Raw genomic sequence first — 27926 nt, forward strand, 5'->3', positions numbered from 1 at the left:
CAGACGAGGGGGATCCTTTTCCTGAACTGGCTCTCTCACCAGACCTGGGGGAAAGTGCAAATTTTTTGTTAAAGGGTAAAGAAAACATCAAAATGAACTTGTATGAGGTTAATGGAAAACGTCTTTACAACTCCTGTGTATATGTTTTTAATAAGAAATGTTTATGTAACAGAGTAGACACTCCCTGGCGAACTGTTCTGGGGTTGAGCGAAGAACAGCGACCCCAATGGAGAATCCTCTATAAGCCACCATTAGCCAAAAGAACTGGAGACTTGCAGTGGCAAGTTCTACACGGGATTGTTGCAGTAAATGCTTTTATCTCTATTTTATCTCCAGAAACAGATCAAAGCTGTCCCTTCTGTCCAGAGAAAGAAACCATTTTCCATGCTTTTATGCAATGTGCCAGACTAAAGCCACTTTTTACTTTTTTTAAATGCTGTGTTTTCTGGTTTCAGTGAAAAGTTCTCGGTACAGACTTTTATACTGGGGGTAAAATACTCACAGAAAAGGAGAACGAAATGCCAGCTGCTAAACTTCATTACTAGACAAGCAAAAATGGCAGTGTACATCAGCCAAAAAAACAAGACCCAACAGAAAGGAAGCCATGATGTTGTGACAATCGCCACTGGAATGATCAAGTCCAGGATTTTAATTGATTTCTTTTTCTATAAACAAACTCAAAACCTCACTGCTTTTACAAATATCTGGTGCTATAACACTGTTTTGTGTTCTCTTGTTGACAAAGAACTTAGATTTACACAAATTCTCATGCCCTAAAATTATGTAGTCTTTTTTTAACAGTTTATTTATTTTTTTATTTTTTTAATGTTTAATGTAATCAAATTTTGTTAAAATAAATGCCTTCTAAAAGTCAAGTCTCTCTCTCTCTCTCTCTCTCTCTCTCTCTCTCTCTCTCTCTCTCTCTCCTTTAGTTCAGCAGAAGTGAAACTGATCTGATCCTGTTCTGTTCTGTTCTGTTCTCTCTCTCTCTCTCTCTCTCTCTCTCTCTCTCTCTCTCTCTCTCTCTCTCCTTTAGTTCAGCAGAAATGAAACTGATCTGATCCTGTTCTGTTCGAGTGTGGATCTGTTCCGTGTCTGTGTTTGTAGTTTTGTTGATAATTGAAGTTGATGAACGCAGGTGAGTTTATACATTTCCACACTTCTGTACATTACTGTGTATTGTTACTTTATGTAGTTCAAATTGTTGATTTGATTTAAACACACTTGTTTTGAACATGACACTCACGAACTAAACCAGGAAGTCTTGGACATTCGCCTGACATTCGAGTTTCTTTCGGCTCGTTCTCGACTAATAAACATCCAAAAATGAGTGAAACTGCATTAACTGATTCTGCAGTAAACAAGGAACAAACTACAATCAAATATGTTTAAAACGTTTTTTTTTTCTGTAAATGTTTACAGAAATGCTGCGTTGAAATGCTAAGGAAGTGCTAAGGGAGCGTCTACAAAGTGCATGAAGCCGAGGTGTAGTTATTACCCAGTGGCATGTACCATTCAATACAACTGTATAAAGTCCTACAGTATGGGTACAGTCAAAATATATAGTGTCAACAATTCTAAAAACAATCATTTTAATATAATAAACGATGCAATAGTTACCTAGTGACATGTACCACCCACTACACACAAACCCTACAGTATGGGTACAGTAATAAAGAATTAAAAGTAAAACAATAAAATATTTTTTTTCATATAACCAAGGATGTAGTAGTTAACTAGTCACCTGTACTAGTTACTACAACCACATTATAAAAGTCATAGAGCATGGGTACAGTAACAAATCATAAAATGTACAGTAAAGGTACAATAATAATAAAATATAAAAGATTAACAGAAATTAAGAAACGCAAGTTTTGGTAAGACGAAGGTTGTGGTAGTTAACTTGTGACTTGTACTACTTACTACAACCACATTGCAAATTAAAAGTCACACAACAATAGATCAGTGGTTTTCAAACTTTTTAGACCAAGTACCACCCATTATCAAACCAAAAGTTCCAAGTACCACCTATGTTTCTCATCACAGAACCACATATGGCACACATTAATTGTGTGTGTGTATATATTAGTGATGGGAATTATGGCTTCTTGAAGGGAGTCAGATCTTTTCGCTCGGTTCCTTTTAAAGAGCCGTTCAAAAAAATGGCTCTTCGTTCTTCGGGAGGCACAACTATAAGACACCCCCGATATTAATATCAAATTTTGCTACCTTGCCTTAAATGTATTCCTAATTCAAACAACACCTAAAAAAAGATTTATTTCAAAAGGAAAAAAAAACACAGGGAAGAGACATACTGTGGTTGCATTTCATTAAATTTCAGAAAAATCCTCTCTTGTGCAGACATGCGACTGTTTGTTTCTGCTTTAAAACATAAGCACAATGAAATAACCAGATTTAACACAATTAAACAAGTTTATAGTTTATTTATCAATTATTTGTCATTATACTACTAGCTCTAGCTCTCTGTGTGTGTGTGTGTGTGTGTGTGTGTGTCTTGCTCGCTCTCCGTGATACTGAAAGTGCAGCTCTTATTACGAGTTATGATTAATTCCCTCTACTGATGCGAAGCTGAATGGGTGGATTACAGTCGATTAGAACTGTGCAGAAATAAAAGACTCGGCTCCTTTCGTTAATTTCAAAGATCCGTTCAATGGAATCGGATTGTTCACAAACAACTCATCACTAGTATATATGCAGTTACCACTAACCCTTTCAGTGAGTGCGCCTGTTTAGCGGAGCAGCCTTGTAATATCAGGAACGAGATTAGTGAGATTCAAACACAGATCTGGCTCTGCCAAAAGCGAATGGAAATGGAAACCGCGAACGTGGAGTATAGACGTAATGAAGTACTGTGTCTGCGCAGCCCCGAATATTTTTAAAAACACATTCGTTTTAATTAAACTGATTTTATTACAACAGATTATAAGAACTTTGAAACAGATTTTATTACAAATTTACACATTTTGTTTAATATTTTTTTTATTTATAATTATTAAATTATTAATTTTTTTGGTGCATGTAATTACTTTTCTGAGATTATCTGGCATACCACCTTGTGCTGCTTCACGTATCACCAGTGGTACGCGTACCACAGTTTGAGAGCCACTGCAATAGATAATCAAAAAATGTAAAACAAATTTGAGAAACGTAAACATGAACATAATGCTCACAAACTAAACCAGTAAGTCTGAGCTGCTGTAAATAACTTGCTGTGTTTACTGGTGTTTCTGTTTATGTGTAGAAAAATGGCCGAGTCAAAAAATTCAGTAACTGTGGACGAGTTCAGCTGTTCAGTCTGTCTGGAAACACTGAAGGATCCAGTAACTACATCATGTGGACACAGTTTCTGTATGGTGTGTATTAATAACTGCTGGGATCAGGAGGATGATAAGGGAACATACAGCTGTCCACAGTGTAGAAAAACCTTCACTCCAAGACCTGAAGTGAGTAAAAACATTATACTGGCAAACGTTGTAGAGAACCTGAAGAAGAGAGAAGCCCAAGGTTCACTTCCTTCTGGACCTAAAGATGTGGAGTGTGATTCCTGCACTGGGAAAAAATACAAAGCTGTAAAATCCTGTCTGGCGTGTTTGGCCTCTTTCTGTGAAACTCACCTTCAGCCTCATTATCAAATTCCCTTTTATAAGAAGCACAAGCTAGTTAAAGCTTCCAGACGACTCCAGGATCAGATTTGCTCTCAGCATGATAAACTGCTGGAGGTTTACTGTCGTACCGATCAGCAGTGTATCTGCCTGATGTGTACCATGGATGATCATAAAGGACATGATACAATATCAGCTGTGGCAGAAAGAACTGAGAAACAGGTAAAAATATTATACAGCTCTCTTTAATAAGTAGCAACTTATTAGCATTTACACTGACGTTGTTCATTTGGTGCTCGTACACAATACAAGTCAATCCTGAATTGTTATTCTGTGTAGAAGCAGCTGCTGAAGATCCATAGAAAATTCCAGGAGAAAATCCAGAAGAGAGAGAAGAAACTTTGTGAGCTGATAAATGCTGTGGAGTCTCACAAGGTAAGTTTTATAAACAAAAAGCTCTCAGGATCAGTCAGACTCTTCTCCATTAAACCAATGTCCATTAAAAATTAGATATTTTATATCTCAGGTAACTTTGCATGTGATGGAGCATCTTTGTTCATGAATTTAAAAAAATCTTTAAAATCTGCCTGGTTAGTTGCTGATTGATGCTGTACAGCAATTCTGAGGTTGTGCTAAAAATTATAAGGGTGATAAGATCAGATTAGGACTTTGACTGAGCAACCCAAAAAGATTATTAATTGTTGCTTTGGATCAAGATGCTTAAATATAAATTACTGTATAAGATTTCTGGTAAAGACTTGAGAAGATCACTACATTGAATTTCCCAGTCCTGACCAGGCTGCTGTTTTCTGATACTCAAAAGAATTTCTGTAACAGTATGCTACCACTAGCACATTTTACAGTACATATGGTTTTTTTTTGTGTTTATTAGATTTAATCCACACATATAATTTTGAATTAAGGACATACAAGAGCAGGTGTGTTGTATCAAAAATCTGTGAGGAAATATAACTTGCTGATAAATGCAGTAAAAACTAAAGTGATGGTGAACACAGAAGAAGTTCTGGAGTTTAGGGTGGAAGGTAGAAGACTGGAACTCTTTCTTATATTTGGGAAGTAGAATATCAAATACTGCATCATGTGGACATGATGATTATGGTAACATTTTCAAGGGTATGAAAGATCAAGCCATTTAGCACCATCACCAAACTATGAGTGATGAAAGTCTTAGTCTGGCCAGTAGCTACATTTGAATGTAAAGGATGGACAAATATCTAAGTGAGAAACGTTTCCTCTTTCTGAATCTTCTAACAGTGTTCTGCACAGAGAGCAGTAAATAACATTGAGAGGATCTGTACTGAACTAATCAACTCAATTAACAGAAGATGCTCTGAGCTAAAAGATCTGATCAGAGATCGAGAAACAGCAGAAGTAAGTCGAGCTAAAAAACTCCTGAAACAGGTGGAGCAGCAGATTGTAGAGCTGAAGAGGAAAGATGCTGAACTGGAACAGCTTTCACACACAGATGATCCCGTCCATTTCCTCCAGGTAACAACACTAAAATAATTATATTATTGCTGCACCAGTCCAAGTAATAAAATACAGCGGAACCTTGTAACTTGATGTCCCCTAAACTTTAAAACTTGATGCCTTTAGCTGAGAAATCTGTTCCCTTAAACTTGATTATTGTTAGAATTTATTCAAACATGTTGAGAAGAGCCGGAAACGCAAGAGAAACAACATCACAATTATGAATCAAAAGATCATGAAAAACTGTTAATGTTATTTGGAGAAACATCACTCTGTGCTTCATGTCTGTCGTCCATCATTTGTGGCTCATCATCATCTTGTTGTTTCTCTGTGAACATTATTTGTCTGGATGTAGAATTTTCAGTCTCTCTCGGCTCCTGCTGGATCTGCAGAATCAGCCACCATCACAATCAGTCCTTTCCTCACATTTGAGGATGTTACAAAGTCTGTATCTCAGCTGAGAGAGAAAGTAGAAACATTCTGGAAAGATCAGTGTGAGAAGATACCAGATGAAGGTGAGTTCAAGCCCTCAGTGTTCCATTGTCTACAAAATGCTTCGGTACTCAAACATCAATAAAAACAATCAAATCCACCAACATGAACATTTTACATCTAACAACATAATTCATTTACTCATTAACCCAGTACTGGTCATGGTCACAGTGAGTCCAGGGTCAAATGACATACACTCATACTTGGTCAGTTACTCAGACTTAAGATCACTTTAAACAAACACTGAGAGAACATGTCAAACTTCTTACTGGCTATACCTGCTACAGTTTCTGGTGTAAATATTTATTTTCTGTGATTAGTGATTGTACTGTTACTCTTTCTGCAGTGAAGAAAGTCCGGATTACTCCTGAACCTGAAATCAGAGAAGATTTTCTACAATGTAAGTTTCTCACAAGCACACAAACATACACAGTGCAGTGAAAATGTATTTGCATCCCCCCCACCCCCACCCCCAGTTACCTTGTATTTTTACATATCTGTCACACTTCAGAGGTCATGAAGTTAAAACAAGTAAAACAATCATTTAAACTGTCTGTATATTTTTGATCCAGGAGATTTTGAGTCTCAATCATTCAGTCACAGAAACCCTTGAAAAACACACACACATTTACACAGACACACCCTCTGACACACATGCTTACCCACTTACACACTCTTACACACATTCACACTTACACATACACATTAACAGACACACAAACAGTCTCATACATGCGCACACACATACACAATTCACAGAGCTTTATTAGCATGACTGTTTGTGGTTTTATTGTGTGTTGCTGGTGTGTGTCTGTGTACTGTTTATGTATGTCTGTGTAGTGTATGTGTGTGTTTGTGTAGCATTTGTGTGTTTGAGTAGTTTTTGTGTGTATGTGGTGTCTGTGTGTATTTGTGCAGTGTTTGTGTAATGTATGTGTGTGTTAGTGTGATTGTGTAGTGTCTGTGTGTATGTGTAGGGTTTGTATGTGTGTGTTGTGTAGTTCTTGTGTGTGTTTGTGTACTGTTTGTGTCATGTTTGTGTGTGCAGTGTTTGTGTAGCATTTGTGAGTGATTGTGTAGTGTCTGATTGTTTGTGTAGTGTTTGTGTAGTGTTTGTGTGTTTAAATAGTATTTAATTGTATGTGTAGTGTATCTGTGTATTTGTGCAGTTTTTGTGTAATACATGGGTGTGCTTGTCTAGTGTCGCACTCACATGCACACACTTAGACATACACTCACACACTGTACACACACTACACACACAGTGTACACACTGTACTCACACACAATGTACACACACTGTACACACACAAAACACTGTACACACACTGTACACACACAAAACACTGTACACACACACACTGTACACACACACAGTACATATACACACTGTACACACACACACACACACACTCTCTCTCTCTCTCTCTCTTCTATGTTAATTGGTTTATTTTGTGTTTCCTCTCTAGATGTTTGTCAGTTCACACTGGATCCAAACACAGTAAATAAAAACCTCCGTCTGTCTGAGAAGAACAAAGTGGTGACACGGAGTGGAACATTCCAGTCGTATCCTAATCATCCAGATAGATTTGATAGTTACTCTCAGGTTCTGTGTAGAGAGAGTGTGAGTGGACGCTGTTACTGGGAGGTTGAGTGGAGTGAGAATAAGTGGGGTTATATAGCAGTGTCATATAAAAGTATCAGCAGGAAGGGACGTGGTGATGAGTGTGTGTTTGGCTGGAATGATCAGTCCTGGAGTTTGTCCTGTTCTCCAACCTGTTCTTTTTCATTCTGCCACAATAACAAAGAGACTGAAATTCCCATAATGCCGAGTTCCTCTAGAATAGGAGTGTATGTGGATTATGAAGCAGGAACTCTGTCCTTCTACAGCACCTCTGATACAATGAAGCTTCTCCACAGAGTTCAGACCACGTTCACTCAGCCCCTCTACCCAGGGGTTGGTCTTAATTATGGATCAAAAGTGAAACTGTCAGATTTAACAAATTAAATGTCAAATTAACATGAAAGTGTAACATTAAACTGTTTGGGTGATTTTACAATCTGTGAGGCAGTGATACATTTATGAAGATTTTCTTTTTAATAAGGAAACATTTCAAGACATTTAAAAAAATATATAAAACACAATAAATACAGTGCTGTGAAAAAGTATTTATTTAATTTGGCTTTTTTAGTTTAGCTAATGATAAATGCAGTACAAGGAGACCTTTGATTTTCAGAGGCAGTTTAAGTTATTTTATTATTTTTTTTGTAATATTTATTTGTTTTTTCTTATGTACAACAAAAGTCGTCATTGCTGCCTGCAACACCTTACAAAGCACCTTTTTCTTGCTGGTGTGATGCTATATTGAAACCAAAATAAATTAATAAATAATTAATAAATAATAAATAATAGGTAATAATAAATAATGGCATAGACTGCTCCCCCTTTTCCAGCTCCTAACAACAAATTCCTGATGGTTTGGTTTAGGCTGGTTTAGAAAGGCAGTCGAGTTTTGCAAAATATTATTCAGTCTTAATAACCGTGTGTAGTAAAGGATGATTGGATCTCCTAGTAACCACTGGAACTCAGTATTGCTTCAGTATTTATATATTACGTAAAACTGTTGATGCTATAAGAAAGAGGAAACAAACAAAAACCATCAACCATGATGATAAAACACAGTAACCCCAACCTCTGTACAACAGTACAAAACCCTTTACCCCCCACTGTGTACATCCACCCAGCACCTTACAGAATGTGAAAATCAGGGTTCAGTCTGTTTTACAAAAACATGCCAACAGTATTGGAATAACACTCAAAATCATATACACAATGTAATTACCCCCATCAATAAAATATTCATCTTTTATACACACAAAACCAATAAACTATATAAGACGGCGGAAGCAGTGTGATGCTTTGGGCAATGTTCTGCTGGGAAACCTTGGGTCCTATTATCCATGTGGATGTTATTTTGACACGGACCACCTACCTAAGCATTGTTGCAGACCATGTAAACACTTTCATGGAGACGGTATTCCATGATGGCTGTGGCATCTTTCAGCAGGATGATGCGCCCTGCCACAAAGCAAAAAATGCTTCAGGAATGGTTTGAGCAGCACAACAACCAGTTTGAGGTGTTGACTTAGCCTCCAAATTCCCCAGATCTCAATCCAAGCGAGCATCTGTGGGACGTGCTGGACAAACAAATCCGATCCATGGAGGCTCCACCTCACAACTTACAGGAGTTAAAGGATCTGCTACTAACATCTTGGTGCCAGATACCACAGCACACCTTCAGGATTCTAGTGGAGTCCATGCCTTGACAGGTCAGGGGCTGCTCAGCAAAAGGGGGACCAACATGATATTAAAAGGGTGGTCATAATGTTATGCCTTATTGGTATATAATTTCCACAGCCGCTCAGCTTCGATTAATTTTGTGACAGAAGAGCCATAAACACTCTCTCATTTTTATTTTTGCTTTCTTTATCTTGTCAGTGTCACGTTGTATTGAAACTAAAATAAACTGCTGGGTAACAGCAAAATATGTGTTGAGATACTTGAAGGGCACTATTGATTATCAAATGTGTTACAAAAAGTGCAAAGAAGGTCTAAGCTTACAATGACTCAGAATAGGCTACAGATAGCCAGGATAACATAGCATGAAATGATCTCAACTTAAATGAGACAGGAGGTTTAGTTTCATGAAAAACAAAGAAACAACCTACACTGTAACAAATTTCTGTAGTTTTTACAGTATTACTACTGTAGAATGATAAAATTCTTACTGTAGAACCTGTACACAGCATTTTACTGTGGATCATGGTCAAGATTCAGTGGTGGGCGAATTCTACAGTAAGCATATTTCTGCTGTGAATCACAATACGGTAAGTTTAAGCGGGATTTTTCTTTTTCTGTCATTTTAAACAATAATCCGTCTTTGGTAATAGTACAGTTTGCATTATATCTAACACAAATACTAGTTTTTTTTTATCACTCAGACAGAAAGACGTCTTTATATCATCAGTAACAGGTACAGAAATTATAATTACTTGATAATAGTCACCTACTCTTTTAAAACGCTATCAAGACAGAGAGCGAGCTAGCTCGCTAACATAGAACTAATCGGCCAGTTGATAAACAACTAGCTAATGGTCTAGCCAAAAGTGATAGAGAGCCAGCGTTCATAACATTACCAAAATAAGCTATTTGTACATGGTATTTTGTTATCTGGTGATATTTAGTTGATAATGGCATAAGTTGAATGTACGTAGGAGTAACAACACTGTTCGTAACGTTCGTGTGTATATGTGGCTGTGCTGTAGCTCCATGTTCTATGTGGTGAAACTCGTCACTCGTTTATTTCTAGTTACCGTGAGGCATGTCTAAGTAGCCTACTGAAGTGGACTAAAGCAAAACAGAGCCCCAAAACAGGTAAGAATTTTAAACAGCACATTTTTAATAGTAGAATGTGTTTATTAATGTGATATCTTTAATGGGAGGTTAGGAATTAACTAAATTGTCAGTCTCCAGTCTTGTATATACTGTGGCGCCAGCGAGTGAGCTGCCTTTGGCAGTTCATTCAGTGGTTTAGGGACAGACACCCATTCATACACACATACATTCATACAACAGACAGACATATAAGCTACTTACCCAACCCTCACCACAGCCACCCTATTCCCAACACCAGGATACACGGCTACGGTGAGCTTAGACACCACTGCCGCAAGGCTTTCTGGGTAAAGTTACACTGCCCAGTTACGCTACACTGCCCCCTCCCTAATGGTCAACCGTCCCGGAGACCCACTCACCAGCGTCCACTGGGTGGCTCCTCGGCCAGACCGCACCCCATTACACTCCTGAGCCGCTCTTCCACCCACTGCTGGACCGGGCACCCTGCCCCTACAGCCACCTGGGCTAGCGCACTCAGACAGATCGGGCATATTGGCCCACTGTACCACCAGAGCCACCCAAATGCCACAATCCCACTTCTGACACCAATGTGGCGCCGGCGAGCAGGAAGGATAGTGTCAGGGCCGCAAGTGAGCTGCCTTTGGCAGTTCATTCAGTGGTTTAGGGACAGACACCCATTCATACACACATACATTCATACAACAGACAAACATATAAGCTACTTACCCAACCCTCACCGCAGCCACCCTATTCCCAACACCAGGATACACGGCTACGGTGAGCTTAGACACCACTGCCGCAAGGCTTTCTGGGTAAAGCCTGTGCCGACGCTACACTACATTTCTATAGCAGTAACAGTAATTCCTTGTTTTATCTTTACAGTCCAGGGAAGAAAACTTCAGCCCAAGATGTGGATTCCAGCAAATGTAAAACAAAGCACTTGCACATTTTTGTTTTTGTTCAGAACAGCTGTGTTTATAAAAATATGAATTTATTTATTTAATTATCTATGTATTTTTAAAATGTTGAAATTCAATAAATGATTTTTTGTTACAAATGCAGTGTCTTAATTTTTACAATGTATAGTTATTTTTCGAATATTATTTTAGTGTTAAATGCTGTAATGCCTTTAAAGTAGTCTGATATTTGCTGTAATTAAAAGACTGTGAGAACAATTACAGTAAAGTGATTACTGCTGTAATAGGTTACAGTAATGTGAAATTACTGTAAAAAGAGCTACAGTACTGTGATTATTACTGTAATAAATATTACAGTATTTTATAGTTACTGTAATTAAATTTGCAGTATGCGTACTGTAAAATTTATTACAGCAACTTACTGGCTAATTGCTGCCAGCAAGTTACTGTACATTTCACAGTGTCCTTTTTACAGTGTACAGTAGCATGATCCACATGTGAAGCTGAGTATATGGCTTTAACAGCTGAGAGTGTATATCTTACCCAGTTACTGGAAGGTATTGGTAATGTACACAAATGTGCACCAGTGCAAATTTTTGAGGACAATCAAGGTGCAATAGCTTTTGTTTAGCTTTGTTATCATGTGAGTCCAGTGTGTAAAGTGAGAGCACGCAGGAATGTTCTCCATGTGTACGAGACTGCTGTAATATGTATTCATGTTTAATAAAGATCTTCTACCCTGATCTCCTTTGCGTTTTTTAAAGCTTTTTTCCATCATGTGTTCTGTCCAATATTTACTTGGTGCTGGTTGCCAAATAACACCTTTCACCTGCATTGGGCCTTTTCTTTCCTGTATACCAAAAACAGTCGCCATTGCAGGTCTACAACACGTTTCAAATAATAATAATATAGTCACAAATCTGTACCTATTCAACAAGATGTAATGTATTTCTAGCACCAATAGATGGGGATGATGAACTCCACATGATTATGAACTTCACTTTAAAAGTCAGTTAAACGGTAATGATTTTAATTTTAATTTTTTTTTTATAATAAATGCAGTACAAGGAAACGTTTGAAAATTCGGGCAGTTATTCATTAATATGTTTTTGTAATATTAACAGTATAATTTCCTATAGTACAAGCAAGACGGTGTGTTTTACTGTAGTAAGAATGAAAGTATGAGCTGATCTTTGTCTCATTGTGTAGCTTTGATGAAGAAAAAGCCGCTGGGTCAGTGTGTAACAGGAGGTTTGGAGTGAAGGTGTGTGTGTGTGCAGTGGCGATTTCTCTAAGACTGCAAGGGAAGCTCAGCTTCCCCTAAAATGTCAAAAATTAAATGGTCAAATATGTACAGTTGTGTTAACATTTCATTGACTACAAATGCGTTAGAACACGTTCATCTTGAAGACGAGTTCGTTCAGAATCAGCTACTTATCACAAATCGACTTGATTTTGTTAACTTAACTCATACATTCCCGGAGCATCAATGCATTTTCCCGCAGACGCTGAGCGGGTAAAAGTGATAGGTTTATTGCACTATAGTGCAGTTCAGCACTAGTGCAATAAAACTATCACTTTTTATGATTCCAAGTGTACAGATAATAGTACTAAGAAATAAACATAGAAAAGTTTGTAAATGCTTTTAAAATTTCCTACAAGACATTCACCTTTTATGTCTTATTTATACACGTCTTAATTAAATGTGAACGTTAACCTGCAAGTTGCTCTTAAAATAGTGGAGGTCCAGCATTTTCTTTTGAATGATGGGTGATATGTGTGCTTTAAATTATTGCCGTGAAACTGAGGCAGTTGATCAAAGTTTATATGATTTATTCAGAAAATGTCTATTAACACACATTTCAGGTTTTTCCTACTCTTATAAGACTTGGGCACCACCTAAGTCCAAGCCCAGTGACCACACCACGTAAGCCCACCAACAACCCAGGGAAAACCCTGCATTTGTGCCACTGTGTTTAAGCTATTGTAGCATTCTGTTAACTACAGATTTTAAATATGAAATTAAAAACAGTATTTTTATTCCAGGAAAATGACCACATGTCAAGGAGGGCTGCTGAGGTTGAGAGAGTCTCAGTGTCCAACAGAGAAGACCCGGGTATTGTAGATAACAGTATCTGCCTACATCAGCACATAAGGATGGGTTTTCCATATTCTTGTTCATGATAGTAGCAGCAAGTTTGATATTCAGTACATTGCTTTACAACCACATCCACAGAATGTTACTGTTTTTGTAGCCCCAGATAACTACATATCCTAAATCATTTCATTCTAGGACTATGATGTAAAAGAGAAAATTACAATGAGGCCTGGATCTCGGAAACTTGAAGTAAGTGCTAGTTGATCTTTGAAGAATAGATTGTGTTTAAAATATATTTGTGTTAAAATATGTGAAACAACTCACTTCTTTACAGTTTTGGTGCTGACAATGTCTATTCATCCATCCATTCATCCACCTTTGTGTCCGCCTGCCCATCTATGTATGCTTAAAGCCCTGACTGTTTTCAACTTCTGTTGGGTGTGTTACTACGGGGTAAATGCTAAACTGTGTACTGATCGCATAGCTGCTGATATTAACTGTTTGATTCTTTTTCAGTCTACTAGTGAATCAGATGGGCCATGCCGATCCATCTTAAGGCAGTCTGAACTACTAAAATAATGAAATAAAAAACGAAGATCTGTCTGCATCAGTGCAGATGAAGGTGTCATGTTTTTCAGCAATAAATATTTTTTGCACCATAAGAATTAATGGTGAGATCACAAAGTTTATATATCTCGTCATATATTGAGTACAAACAACAGATTATATTTAAAAATAAAATACACTGTACTTTGTCTGTCACTTTAACTTCTGCTTAAGATCAATCAATCTTTTGAACATGTATAAACATGTCTGCATTTATATATTGATACGCTTACCAAGTATATGCTTTATGATACATCAGATGTAAGACATTGCTGATCAAATATATTAGGGCCCCTGTAGCGTAGAGGTGATGGCGGCAAATGTTTGATTATTTATTTATTTTTTGCATTTTCAAAGGTGGCCGAACAGATTTTCCCCATTAAAAAGGTCCAGAAAGTGTACTTCACCAGCAAATTCAACAATGTGGACAAGCTAGGAAAACAAGAGGTGTAATTCATGTCACAATTCACGCCCCACACAAACACACAAAGACATAGGACACATCCAAGGACCCAATACTGCCATAATTAAATGCATAGTGAATGATTATGAATTAGATTTTTTCATTATGTATGTATAGAGTTTATATATAGATTTATACCACAATACATTATTCAATTATATAATTGTATATTATATTACTATTATATTACTATATTACATTTTAAAGACGTCCACTGAACTGTAAGTAAAAAATGCATTTCCATTAATTGAGCAAAACAAATAATAAAGTTTGACAAAAAATGTTGTCTGTCTGTTATAGTGGTTTTTGTATATGGTTATCATTGATGTTGAATTAAAGGTTTCAATAATTTTAAGGTTACGGGAACGTTAGGGGAACGTGAGACACACGCATTTCAACGAGCTCACACGCTCACACGCCACACATGGCATTTCTTACACTGAGAAATGATGAACTTCGCCGCACAGAAATGACTATAACCTATCCTATACACGAGTCAAAGGCAGACTACTCTGCACTCATACCGCTGTTTTGAATTAGCCACCTATCGGCCAATCAGAAAATAGAATTTCTCAGCCAATCAGAAAATGGAATTTCTTGTTGCTGGGGGAGATCTGAAATAGTGACGTAACCTATGCTCTGAATGCATGCACATAATTGTAGACGAGCTGGAGGTGGAAGAGAACCGTCAGGATCATCAGGTAATATCTTCATTTATTTTAATCTTTCATTAGTTACTATAGTTACTATAGTTTTTCAACTCTTTGTATAAGGCCTATACCTGCCAGTTAAAGTGTTCATTTGAATGGTAGGCTTAAAGAGGATGAAGAGAGGAACGTTTGCCTGTTTTTTACCGTTTGTGTCGTTTATTCAGATTTCAAGATGTCAGGGAAGAAACAAAAGAGTATTATTTCATTTTGGGTGGCTCAGCCATCAAAAAAGGTTTCCAGGTCAGATGAGGTAGGCCTACCAGTGGAAGAGGCAGTGATTGAGACAGCAAGGGAGACATTAGGGGAGATAGTGACAGTGGAGATGACCGAAGAAGAGAGTGTGGAGGTCAGAGAAATAACAGTGAAAAAAACGGCCTTAACCGGAGCTGCCACCTATAGGAGCACTTTTAAAAGTGAGTGGACAGCAAAATGGCCATTCATTAGTGTAGGCACCACCAGCTCCTACTATTGGTGCTCAATCTGCAGACAGGAAAACTCATGAGCCCATCAAGGTGTAGCAGATGTGCAGCGACATATTAGGAGCACACAAGGTATAGGAGCACATGCAGCTAACACATGAAATCTTGTTTTTCATTATTTCTGCCCTCCATTTATAAAAATTTGTTTTTGTAATTCAGTCACAATGATTATGAACAATGACAGGGTAGCTGATATCACACTTTTAAAGTACATTGAGTCTGTGTTTACCATATGAAATTAGCTATACAAATAAATTTGACTTAAATGTCCCCTCTGCTGATAACATGGTTATCATCGTTTTCTGTTACAGACAAGAAGAGCTAAAGTTAAAGTGGTTGTGCCATTTGCCATCGCGGAACATTTCAGTCCATTGTTCAGGGATTGCTTCAAGGACTTTGTCACAGCACAGCATTACAAATGTGCGAGCACAAAAACAATGTGCATAATAAATAAAGCTGTGGCACAACATTTTAGGGAGGAGCTGGTCACCAAGATGAAGACCAATCCCTTCACTCTAATAATAGATGGATCAAATGATACAGGTGTTATTTTGACAGCCAGTTGACACTTTCTCATTTTCCAGTATTTATTTCTTTACACAACATTTCAGTGTGGGGTGTATGTAATGCTTGTAATGTAATGCTTGCACCTTGTCATCACAGGACGAGAGAAAATGAACCCCTTCTCGGTCAGAGTGTTTGACGGCAAGGCTGTTGTTCACAGATTTCTGGACATGTGCACAACAAGTGGGCAACGCTGCGGCACGGCCGAAGTCATTTTCCAGGAAATTAACGACATCCTCCAGAAACACTCGATACCGTGGGGTAATTGTGTTTCTCTCTCTATCGACAATGCCCCTGTCAATACAGGGGCAAGAAACTCCATTTCCTCAGGGATACTCACAGAGAATCCCCATGTGTACATCCATGGGTGTCCATGCCATATTCTTCATAATACTGCGAAACATGCTGGGCAGAGATTTTTGGAAATAAGTTGTGAACGTAATGAATCTGTGATCAAAATGCTGTGATTATGAAACATAATGTATTGTAGGTGACTGGATTTGACTGTTGGGCACTGGTTTAGAGGCAGTACGAACCGTAAAGGTTACTTAACAGGTTTGTGATTTAATCAGCAGCAGTATAGTGTGAATGGCATGCAGAAGATTTTCAGTAGACTGAAACTTAATGTTACATTCTCATCACAGAATTCTGTGAGTTGCACGAATACGACTATATGGAGATACTTCAGCATATTTCCATTCGTTGGCTGAGCCTGGAGCGGTGTTTGACACGCATTCTACAGCAATACGAGCCACTCACCAGCTATTTCAAGTCGTCAAGTAGGTTGCATATTTCACTGACATGAATGCAAGGTTCTTCAGGAGATTGCTATGTAAATGTATACTATGTACAATGTGTGCTTTTTAATTTTTAGGTGAGAAACAACCAAGGTTCAGAAGGCTGGTGGATGCATTCTGTAACCCACTGACAGAGGTCTACCTGATTTTCTATCATGCAACGTTGCCAGCCTTCTCCTCACTAAATCTCCTCCTTCAGAGAGAGAAATCCTCAAGCTGCCTTCTCTATGAAGAGGTAAAACAGGAGGGTTAAGCTGTGTTTCTGCCAGTAATAGCCACTGGTCATTTTTCATTTGCTGAAACTATTTTGTGCAAATTTAATTCAAAATCTTTACTGAAATGCAACTTTGTAGATGACCAAGTTCATTCGCAAGTTGTGCGGAAGGTTTTTGAAAGTTGAAGCACTGCAGAGCCGAGCGGTGAATGAGATCCACTACAAGGATCCATCCAACCAACTGCAAGGTAATGTTCCCCAAGTTTTCCATAAGCAAATACATAAACTCTCCACCCACTGACCACAAATGGCTCATTCAGTTATGACATTGAGGATGTCACTGATGTGAAGGGATATTGTACATACTTTAAGAGGAGTATGAAAAATGGAAAATGTGGGAGTTGTCCATGACTATTATTGTGAACGTACCTTCCTGAGGTTTAAGTCTTTGATTTATGTCTCTGGTAGGACAAAAGCAGAATATTGGGTTTACAACCCGAGCAACGCTCAACAGGCTCCTTGATGCAGGAGATATCACGCCACAGCAAGTGGAGAGGTTCCATCAGGCAGCGCTGGCATTTCTAATAGGAGCAGTTCAGTATGCTATTGCGAAACTACCCCTGAAAGAGACCCTGCTGAAACATGCCAGGTTTGTTGATGTCCAGCAGAGGACTGAGTGTGAAGTGAATGATGCTGCATACTTTGTGGAAAGGTAAGGGTTTAACATTTTTAATAGATTGTGAAGTTTGATCACATTTGAAAAAACAAACCCCTTTGTTTCTCCTAGTTCAGTACACATTATGTTCTTTAGGTTTCCTGAACTGCTTCCATACCATGGACCCCAAGAGCATGATCAGCTGAGTGAGGAGTTCCTGGACTACCAGTTAATGGACATCCCTATGCCCCAAGACCCAGCCATGTTTGACATTGAGGCTTTCTGGGGGAATATAACCGCACTGAAGAATAGGGTAAGAAATATTCAGCATTGACATGAGCAACATAATAACTGCAAAAATATGTAGGAGTGTAATTAGGCTTCCTTGGTTCATTTTTTTCAAAGGTGACTGGTATGAGCAGATTTCCAAGGCTGTCTACAATAGCCAAATTGGTATTAGTTCTGCCTCACTCAAATGCAGATGCAGAGAGGGTTTTTTCCATGGTGGGGCTTAATAAAACAAAAACCAGGAACGCGTTGGCTCTGGATGGAACACTGTCATCCATCATGACTGTGAAAATGGCTGACATTGAACCACATTGCTTTAAATGATACCGATATTGGGGGCTCCCATTTAAAGCAATGTGGTTCAATGTCAGCCATTTTCACAAACACTTACAACACACATCACTCATAAACACAAACACACACAGCTGCTGTTCATTTGTTTGTTTGTTTGTTTGTTGTTTAACGCCATGTTTACCCATTGGTCACTCTCATGGCAAGATAGGTACCTACTTTTGTTCAGGTTATTTATTCATGTTCTTTGTCTTCTGTCCTTTCTGTGTTTATTTGTAGATGTGTATTATCAGTCATGTATATTTCAAGTAATTGATCAGAGTTCCTGTGTTGGTTTTGTTAAAGATTTATACCATTGTGTTTGGTAGAATTACAAGTCTTTGTCGTTCTATGTCATATTTTGTCAATGCACCAACCCCCCCGAAACAACCTGTGAAAACTCCAACCCCCTGCTCCCCCCAAAAAAATATCTCACTCCAAGCAAACTTGACGATTACAGCATTGTACTTGCTTACTTTGTATTTATTAAATCCACAACAGTAACGAACATTAACTATCAAAATCCCGCAGACATCTGTGTGTGCGTCGCTCTAACCATTCCGTACTGAAATATAAAACCATCACACGTTCGATACATTAACACATATTGTTACATCCCCTTTTGTTTTTGTTTTTAGTCGGTTCCTTTGCATTAATCAGAGGTGGAAAGAGTACTAAAATATTGTACTCAAGTAAAAGTACTATTACTTTAATTAATTTTTACTTAAGTACGAATAAAATTACTAGTCTAAAAATCTACTCAAGTAAAAAGTAACTCATTTAAAATGAGTAAACGTTACTTAGTTACTTTTTTAACGGGGGGGGGGGGGGGGGGGGGTCTCTCCGGTGTAATACAAATAGGACAAGTGGATATAAATCTCACAATAGTTGTTTTTAATTAAAACAGAAAAAACATGTTGATATAACATTTAAAACATTTAGAGATGTGTAATGTGTTATTTTAGTACAGACCGTCCCATAAAACTTTTTCAAACTGTATAATCACTGAAGTTGGCATTAATTGTGGTTGCCGCCCTGATGATCAGGATCAACAAGCCTCAAAATCTCATAACATTAAATAAAACATAAATAAACTCACTGAATATATGAAGGTGCATGGATGTTCATTTTCACAATAGCTGTTTGCTACAACTTTCTTTAATAATAATTATTGCAGTAATCTGTATTTTTCATCATTTTGTTTTTAATATTCTGTGTATGAAGTGAATTTTATGTACGTCTACTATAAACCATTAGCAAACTACTAAATGTGGCTATATTAGACTTTTACTGTAACATTTACATTCATAACTTAAGAAAAAAGATATAATGTACTAGGCTAATCAACTTTCAAAACTATATAAAAGTCCAGAATTTGGCTTAAAAGTCTTGAAATTTCATCTCTACTATGAAAAAATATTGATTTGAATTAAAAAGCATTGAAAACAATTGCAGGATAAGGCATGACAATAATATGTGTTTGTATTTTATTTAAAAACAAACTGAATGATACATTTCTGAATTATATTTAGTGTTACCAATTAAAGACGGACCCACCGTGACCCTGACCAGGTGATGAAAAGAAAAAACTGTACGTTGTGGTTCCGTCTCTCTCTCTCTCTCTCTCTCTCTCTCTCTCTCTCTCTCTCTCTCTCTCTCTCTCTCCCCTTTAGTTCAGCAGAAGTGAAACTGATCTGTTCCGTGTCTGTGTTTGTAGTTTTGTTGATAATTGAAGTTGATGAACGCAGGTGAGTTTATACATTTCCACACTTCTGTACATTACTGTGTATTGTTACTTTATGTAGTTCAGATTGTTGATTTGATTTAAACGCACGTGTTTTGAACAGAACACTCACGAACTAAACCAGGAAGCCGTTCTCGGCTAATAAACATCCAAAAATGAGTGAAACTGCATTAACTGATTCTGCAGTAAACAAGGAACAAACTACAATCAAATATGTTTAAAACGTTTTTTCTGTAAATGTTTATTTTCTGTTATTTTGTAAATGTGAGCTTCATCCGCGTTGAAAGGCTAAGGAAGTGTTAAGGGAGCGTCTACAAAGTGCATGAAGCCGAGGTGTAGTTATTACCCAGTGGCATGTACCATTCAATACAACTGTATAAAGTCCTACAGTATGGGTACAGTAAAAATATATAGTGTCAACAATTCTAAAAACAACCATTTTAATATAATAAACGATGCAATAGTTACCTAGTGACATGTACCACCCACTACACTTAAATTACAGAAACAAACCCTACAGTATGGGTACAGTAATAAAGAATTGTAAAAAAGTAAAAAAAAAACAACATAATTTAATATAACCATATTTCATAGTAACCAACAACTTGTACTAGTTACTACAACCACATTATAAAAGTGCATGGGTACAGTAACAAATCATAAAATGTAAAGGTACAGTAAAGGTATAGTAATAATAAAATATAGAAAATTAACAAAAATTAAGAAACGCAAATTTTGATAAGACGAAGGTTGTAGTAGTTAACTACTGACTTGTACTACTTACTACAACCACAATACAAATTCCCACAGCATGAGTACAGTAGATAATCAAAAATTTTAAAAATGAACGTTTCTGTTTACGTGTAGAAAAATGGAGTCCAAAATTTCAGTAACTCAGGACGAGTTCAGCTGTTCAGTCTGTCTGGAAACGCTGAAGGATCCTGTAACTACATCATGTGGACACAATTTCTGTATGGTGTGTATTAATAACTGTTGGGATCAGGAGGATGATAAGGGAACACACAGCTGTCCACAGTGTAGACAAACCTTTACTCCAAGACCTGTTGTGAAGAGAAACACAATTCTGGCTGGAGTTGTGGAGAAACTGAAGAAAACAGAACTTCAAGCTCCACATTCTGGTCACTGTTCTGCTGGACCTGAAGATGTGGAGTGTGATTACTGTACAGAGAGAAAATCCAAAGCAGTAAAATCCTGTCTGGTGTGTTTGGTCTCTTTCTGTGAAACTCACCTTCAGCCTCATTATCAAATTCCTGTTTATAAGACTCACAAGCTGGTTAAAGCCTCCAGACGACTCCAGGATCAGATCTGCTCTCAGCATGATAAACTGCTGGAGGTTTACTGTCGTACTGATCAGCAGTGTATCTGCACATTGTGTATGCTAGAGAATCATGAAGGACATGATATAATATCGGCTGCAGCAGAAAGAACTGAGAAACAGGTAAAAATATTATACAGCTCTCTTTAACAAGTAACAACTCATTATCATTTACACTGACATTGTTTATGTGGTGCTCGTACACAATACAAGTAAATTCTGAATTGTTATTCTGTGTAGAAGCAGCTGCTGGAGATCCAGAGAAAATTCCAGGAGAAAATCCAGAACAGAGAGAAGGAACTTTGTGAGCTGATAAATGCTGTGGAGTCTCACAAGGTAAGTTTTATAAACAAAAAGCTCTTAGGATCAGTCCGACTCTCCTCCATTAAACCAATCTCCATTAAAAATTTGATATTTTATATCTCAGGTAACTTTGCAAGTGATGGAGCATTTTTGTTTATGAATTTTAAAAAATTCTTCAAATTCTGCCTGGTTAGTTTGTGATTGATGCTGTACAGCAATTCTTAGGTTGTGCTAATAATTATAAGGGTGATAAGATCAGATTAGGGCTTTGACTGGGCCACCCAAAAAAAAATATTAATTGTTGCTTTGCATCAAGATGCTTAAACATAAATGACTGTATAAGATTTCTGGTAAAGATTTGAGAAGATCACTACATTGACTTTCCCAGTCCTGGCCAGCCTGCTGTTTTCTGATACTCAAAAGAATTTATGTAACAGTATGCTACCACCAGCACATTTTACGGTATATATGGTGTTTTTAGGTTTTATTAGATTTAATCCACACATATAATTTTAAATTAAGGACATACAGGAGCAGGTGTGTTGTATCAAAGAGCTGTGAGGAAATATAACATGCTGATAAATGCAGTAAAATGATGATGAACATTGAAGAAGTGCTGGAGTTTAAGGTGGAAGGTAGAAGACTGGAACTCTTTCTTATATTTGGTAAGTAGAGTATCAAATACTGCATCATGTGGACATGATGATGATGGTAACATTTACCAGGGTATGAAAAATCAAGCCATTTAACACCATCACCAAGCTATGAGTGATGAAAGTCTTACTCTGGCCAGTAGCTACATATGAATGTGAAGGATGGACAAATATCTAAGTGAGAAATGTTTCCTCTTCTCACAGTGTTCTGCACAGACAGCAGTGAAGAACATTGAGATTATCTGTACTGAACTAATCAACTCAATTAACAGAAGATGCTCTGAGCTAAAAGATCTGATCAGAGATCGAGAGACAGCTGAAGTAAGTCAAGCTGAAAAAATCCTGAAACAGTTGGAGCAGCAGATTGTAGAGCTGAAGAGGAAAGATGCTGAACTGGAACAGCTTTCACACACAGAGGATCCCGTCCATTTCCTCCAGGTAACAGAACTAAAAAGAATAAATTATTGCTGCACCAGTAATAAAATATGTTCAGAATGTGAACAAACTTTATGACCGTAGTGTTAAAGAGATAAAAATTAGTATGAACTCACCTGAAATCAGATAATAAGAGATTAAATTAAACATTGATGGCGGTCTCTAGTGGACAGATAGGGAAATAACAGGGCTGAGTTTTTTTGGGGGGGAAATCTGATTGGTTGCCAGCGAAAGGGAAAAGGGGCAGCTTGTATTTGGGATTGTATCAATCCAGTGGTTGAATAAATGAACCTGTTCAGCCCTGAGAAGGAAGTGAATGCAGTTCTATTAAATCTGTGTACAGTCGAGTCCTAATAATCTGGTGAAGTGCTTTGACTTGGCCGTCGATGAGGAAACAAATTGTAGGTGCTGCTGTGCATTTGTTCTAATGATTACTTTTCTCAATCGAAAATAAGTCGAAATAGCAGCAATTTTTTAAAAGTCTTATTTAAAGGAACAAGCTTGACCTTGTTTAACACAATACATACATAGTCCACAATATTCAGGCTAACAGGAGTCTGGTTTTAAAAATGAGGACAAACACAAAACATGTGATGCATACAATTAAAGTCCAATATTTAGGTAATGGTGGACTAGGTAGTGAAATAACAGGGCTGCTGTTGCTTGATGAAGAATGTTCTGTTTAAACTGTAGGATTATTTAATAATGCATTTTAGAGTCGTTGCTCATAAAAACTGGTCTGTACCTGAATGCTTCTTTTATACCCAAACACAGCTGGATTATCTGTTTAAGATGATTGTGGGACATTTTACAATCTTCACAGTAGTGTTAAATTGTCCTTGTACCAACTATTTTCAACAGTTTTACAGGCACAAGTTTATTAGTTTATTAGTTGAATCATTTATGATTCATCATCATCTTGTTGTTTCTCTGTGAACATTATTTGTCTGGATGTAGAATTTTCAGTCTCTCTCTGCTCCTGCTGGATCTGCCGCCATCACAATCAGTCCTTTCCTCTCATTTGATGATGTTACAAAGTCTGTATCTCAGCTGAGAGAGAAAGTAGAAGAATTCTGGAAAGAGCAGTGGGAGAAGATACCAGATGGAGGTGAGTTTAAGCCCTTAGTGTTCCATTGTCTCCAAAATGTACTCAAACATCAAACAAAACAATCAAATCCACCAACATGAACATTTTACATCTAACAACATCATTCATTTACTCATTAACCCAGTACTGGTCATGGTCACAGTGAGTCCAGGGTTGAATGAAATACACTCACACACAGTTATTCAGACTTAAGGTCACTTTAGACGAGGGATGCATCGATACCATTTTTTCCCAACCGAGTACGAGTACAAGTACATGTATTTTTGTACTCGCCGATACCGATACCTATTTAGAATGATGCAATCTGGAGCATTATGGAATAGTGTAGTTTTTAGTGTAAAATAGTGCAGTGGAACAGTTGCTTGGGTTGCCATCACTAATTGTAAAAAAAAAACACCGCACAGACATCATTGAGAAAGCTTCTGACAAGCTAACGTTAACGTTCATTAATAAACGCACGTAATTAACGTTGTGCACATCATACATGCGATGCGATTCTGCTGAATGAAATATTTACTTTAAAAAGATAATACAGTCCGATCCCATCTGAGCCGATTCTATCAGCACATACATTCGTGGTTCACCTCGGTAAATCGTAAACGACGAAGTCGGCTCCCGCTCTGTGGTAATAACCAGTATAATTAAGCCTGAGCTTTATAAGGTAAGCGAGTCACACAAAATGTTCTGTAGTATTTGGTGTTTATTTACAACCGCATCATTCATTATAACAGTAAACACGGAGAGATGACTGAGAAAAGAAACTTACGCTGCGCTTAAAATGAGTCGACTCCTGAATCACTTGTATCGACACTGTGAACAGAGTATTAAATACACACACACGTCCTATAACGGCGGTCGCTGCTTTTGCTTTTTCGCTGTTAGCTGTATTTTGAATGTTTTTTTTTTCAAACGGAACTAAATAACATTAAACGTGCGTGTGAGCGTGGTCAGTGAGAATAATTCAATCTGTCTCCCGTGGGTGAAAAATTAATTGCTTTAGTTTTAAAAGTAAAAAAATCTCGCAAGGTCAGGCACACAGGTTGAAAACCCCTGCGTTAACGCAGCAACGTGCACTAGGCACACGGTATCGGATGTTTAGTATCGGAGCCTCGTTTGCGAGTACGAGTTAATGAACGTGGTATCGGGCTAATACCCGATACTAGTATCGGTACTCATGCATCTCTACTTTAGACAAACACTGGGAGAACATGTCAAATATGTATTTACTGTGATTAGTGATTGTACGGTTACTCTTTCTGCAGTGAAGAAAGTCTGGATTACTTCACCTCCTGAACCTGAAATCAAAGAAGATTTTCTACAATGTAAGTTGCTCACAAGCACACAAACATACACAGTGCAGTGAAAAAGTATTTGCACCCCCCCAGTACACACGTGTGTGTGTGTATGTGTAGTGTTTTTGTAGCATTTGTGTGTATGTGTAGTGTTTTTGTAGCGTTTGTGTAGTGTTTGTGCGTTTGTGTAGTGTTTGTGTGTTTGGTGTTGAATAGTGTTGCTCTGTATCTTTGGTTGTGCAGTGTTTGTGTGTATTTGTGTGTGTGTGTGTGTGTGTGTATGTAGTGTTTGTCTTTTAGTGTGTTTGGTGTTGAATAGTGTTGCTCTATATCTTTGGTTGTGCAGTGTTTGTGTGTATTTGTGTGTGTGTGTGTATGTAGTGTTTGTCTTTTTGTGTGTGTTTGGTGCTGGATAGTGTTGCACTGTATCTTTGGTTGTGCGGTGTTTCTGTGTATTTCAGAATCAGAATCAGAATCAGACTTTATTGGCCAAGTATGCTCACACATACAGTACAAGGAATTTGACTTTGGTTATACAGAGGCTAGCAGTGCACAATAAATACAATAAGGACACTCTCTCTCTCTCTCTCTCTCTCTTCTATGTTAATTGGTTTATTTTGTGTTTCCTCTCCAGATGTTTGTCGGTTCACACTGGATCCAAACACAGTAAATAAAAACCTCCATCTGTCTGAGGAGAACAAAGTAGTGACCTGCAGTAGAACATTACAGTCGTATCCTGATCATCCAGATAGATTTGATTATTACCTCCAGGTTGTGTGTAGAGAGAGTGTGAGTGGACGCTGTTACTGGGAGGTTGAGTGGAGTGGGGATGATGGGGTTTGTATTGCAGTGTCATATAACAGCATCAGCAGGAAAGGACGTGGTGATGAGTGTTTGTTTGGATGTAATAATCAGTCCTGGAGTTTGTTCTGTTCTCAATCCAGATTTCTATTCAGGCACAAAAACAGAAAGACTAAAATTCCCATAATGCCGAGTTCCTCTAGAATAGGAGTGTATGTGGATTATGAAGCAGGAACTCTGTCCTTCTACAGCGTCTCTGATACAATGAAGCTCCTCCACAGAGTTCAGACCACGTTCACTCAGCTCCTCTACCCGGGGTTTTATGTTTGTTCAGGATCAGTGAAACTGTCAGATTGAACAAATTAAATGTAAAATTTACATGAAAGTGTAACATTAAACTGTTGGAGTGATTTTAGAATCTGTGAGGCAGTGATACATTTATGAAGATTTTCTTTTTCAATTTATTAACCACCATTTATTCAGTGCTGTGAAAAAGTATTTACCCCCTTTCCTGATTTCTTCTGTTCTTAAATATTCATCATCTAAATGGATTCAGATATTAAAACTAAAATAAATAAAAGACAAACTGAATATTTAAAAACATAAAAGAGAAAATTTGTGTACATTACAAAATGATAAATGTGATCATTTTCACCTCAAACCTCTTTCTTCTCAAGTCTATTATAACCCCAAATCAGAAAAAGTTGGGACAGTATGAAAAATGCAAATAAAATAATGCAAATAGTATTAAAAAGAATAAAAAATACATTAATAATAAGAATAAGAAGAAGAAGAATAAAGTCATAAATCTGTATCTATTCAACAAGATGTAATGTATTCTAGCTCCACTAGATGGGATGATGAACTCCACATGATTATAAACTCCACCTTAAAAGCCAGCTAAACAGTAAAGATTTTAATTTGACTTTTTCAGTTTAGCTAATAAAAAATGCAGTACAAGGAGACATTTACTTTAGCTTTGAGTTATTTAATGATTTTTGTTAAAATATTATGTAATATTTATTTGTTCTTTCCTATGTACCAGAAAAGTCGTCATTGCTGCCTGCAACCCCTTACAAAACACCTTTTCTTGCTGATGTGATGTTGTAATAAATCCAAAAGAAATTATTAAATAAATGCCTTAGATGACATAGACTGCTCCCCCTTTTCCAGCTCCTAACAACAAATTCCTGATGGTTTGGTTTTAGTTAAAGATCAGCTGATACTTTCATGCTTACTACAGTAAAACACACTGAACTGACTTTTAGTGAAGTTCAAAATGTTGTACAGACATCGTTCCCATCTAGTGGTGCTAGAAATAAATTACAGCTTGTTGCTTTGGTACAAATTTGGGACTTTATTATTATTACAATTATTTTATTTTTATAATATATAAAGATTAGAGAGTGTTTATGACTCTTCTGTCCCAAGTGTTTTTGTAAGGTGTTGTAGACCTGCAATGGCGACCTGCAATGGCAAATGTGAATGTGTTATTTGGCAACCCAGTACTGTGTAAATATTGGACAGAACACATGATGGGTTATTTTTACTTGTTGGGTTGTGCAGTTTAATCATTGTGCTGAGTTCTTACAACAACCCAGCTGTGAGGTTCTTTTTTTACCATGGATCAACTATGTAAGTTTACTAAAGCTTGTATTTAAATGAAAGGTTTACATTGCTGTCTTCAGGATTTCCTCTTTAGTGATATTTAATGTTAATAGCTGTTCTGATCTAAAAGATGCTGCTGCCTTTGACCTTTAAAACTGAGAAGTGATTTGTGAGATAATTAAAATAAGTGAAATGTTTATTTTGTACTTTGTTTTTATATTATTTGTACAAACATTTGTTTTATGCAAATTTAAACCTGTAATAAAAGATGAACATTTTAAATGTGTCTGTATTTGCTTTATCTAAGCTAAAGTTTTTAACAGGGACAAAAATGACAGTTTGTGTAGCAGGGCTGGACACGCCTCACTATTGAAGTGGAAGGTAAACCCACACTCCTGCAAGAATGGAAATAGTAAGTAAGTACAATGTTTTTATAAAGCTATAAAACTACTTCCACTGACCAAATTACACAGAGCTCACACTTGTCAGAGACGTTTGAAGC

At 37.3% G+C, this 27926-nt stretch overlaps 1 protein-coding gene and 1 long non-coding RNA gene across 3 annotated transcripts; both read left to right on the plus strand.

Annotated features, from left to right (window-relative positions):
- The first annotated feature begins 1069 nt into the window (after positions 1-1069).
- Positions 1070-26217, plus strand: LOC134326855 (tripartite motif-containing protein 16-like). Of its 2 annotated transcripts, none has more exons than XM_063008980.1 (7): positions 1070-1138; positions 3263-3845; positions 3963-4058; positions 4899-5132; positions 5470-5629; positions 5953-6006; positions 25650-26217. In XM_063008980.1, the coding sequence occupies exons 2-7, from the start codon at positions 3267-3269 to the stop codon at positions 26171-26173; spliced, it is 1647 nt and encodes a 548-aa protein (XP_062865050.1). In that variant the 5' UTR covers positions 1070-1138; positions 3263-3266; the 3' UTR covers positions 26174-26217. The 2 variants fall into 2 exon arrangements, with proteins under 2 accessions (XP_062865050.1, XP_062865049.1); XM_063008979.1 differs by lacking the exon at positions 25650-26217 and adding an exon at positions 7076-7668.
- On the plus strand, positions 9518-11030 carry LOC134326862 (uncharacterized). Its single transcript, XR_010014617.1, has 3 exons — positions 9518-9640; positions 9977-10041; positions 10906-11030. It is a non-coding gene; the product is annotated as an uncharacterized LOC134326862 (long non-coding RNA).
- Positions 26218-27926: the final 1709 nt, after the last annotated feature.

This window comes from Trichomycterus rosablanca, chromosome 14, assembly GCF_030014385.1.
Source record: "Trichomycterus rosablanca isolate fTriRos1 chromosome 14, fTriRos1.hap1, whole genome shotgun sequence".
Classification (NCBI taxonomy): Eukaryota; Metazoa; Chordata; class Actinopteri; order Siluriformes; family Trichomycteridae; genus Trichomycterus; species Trichomycterus rosablanca.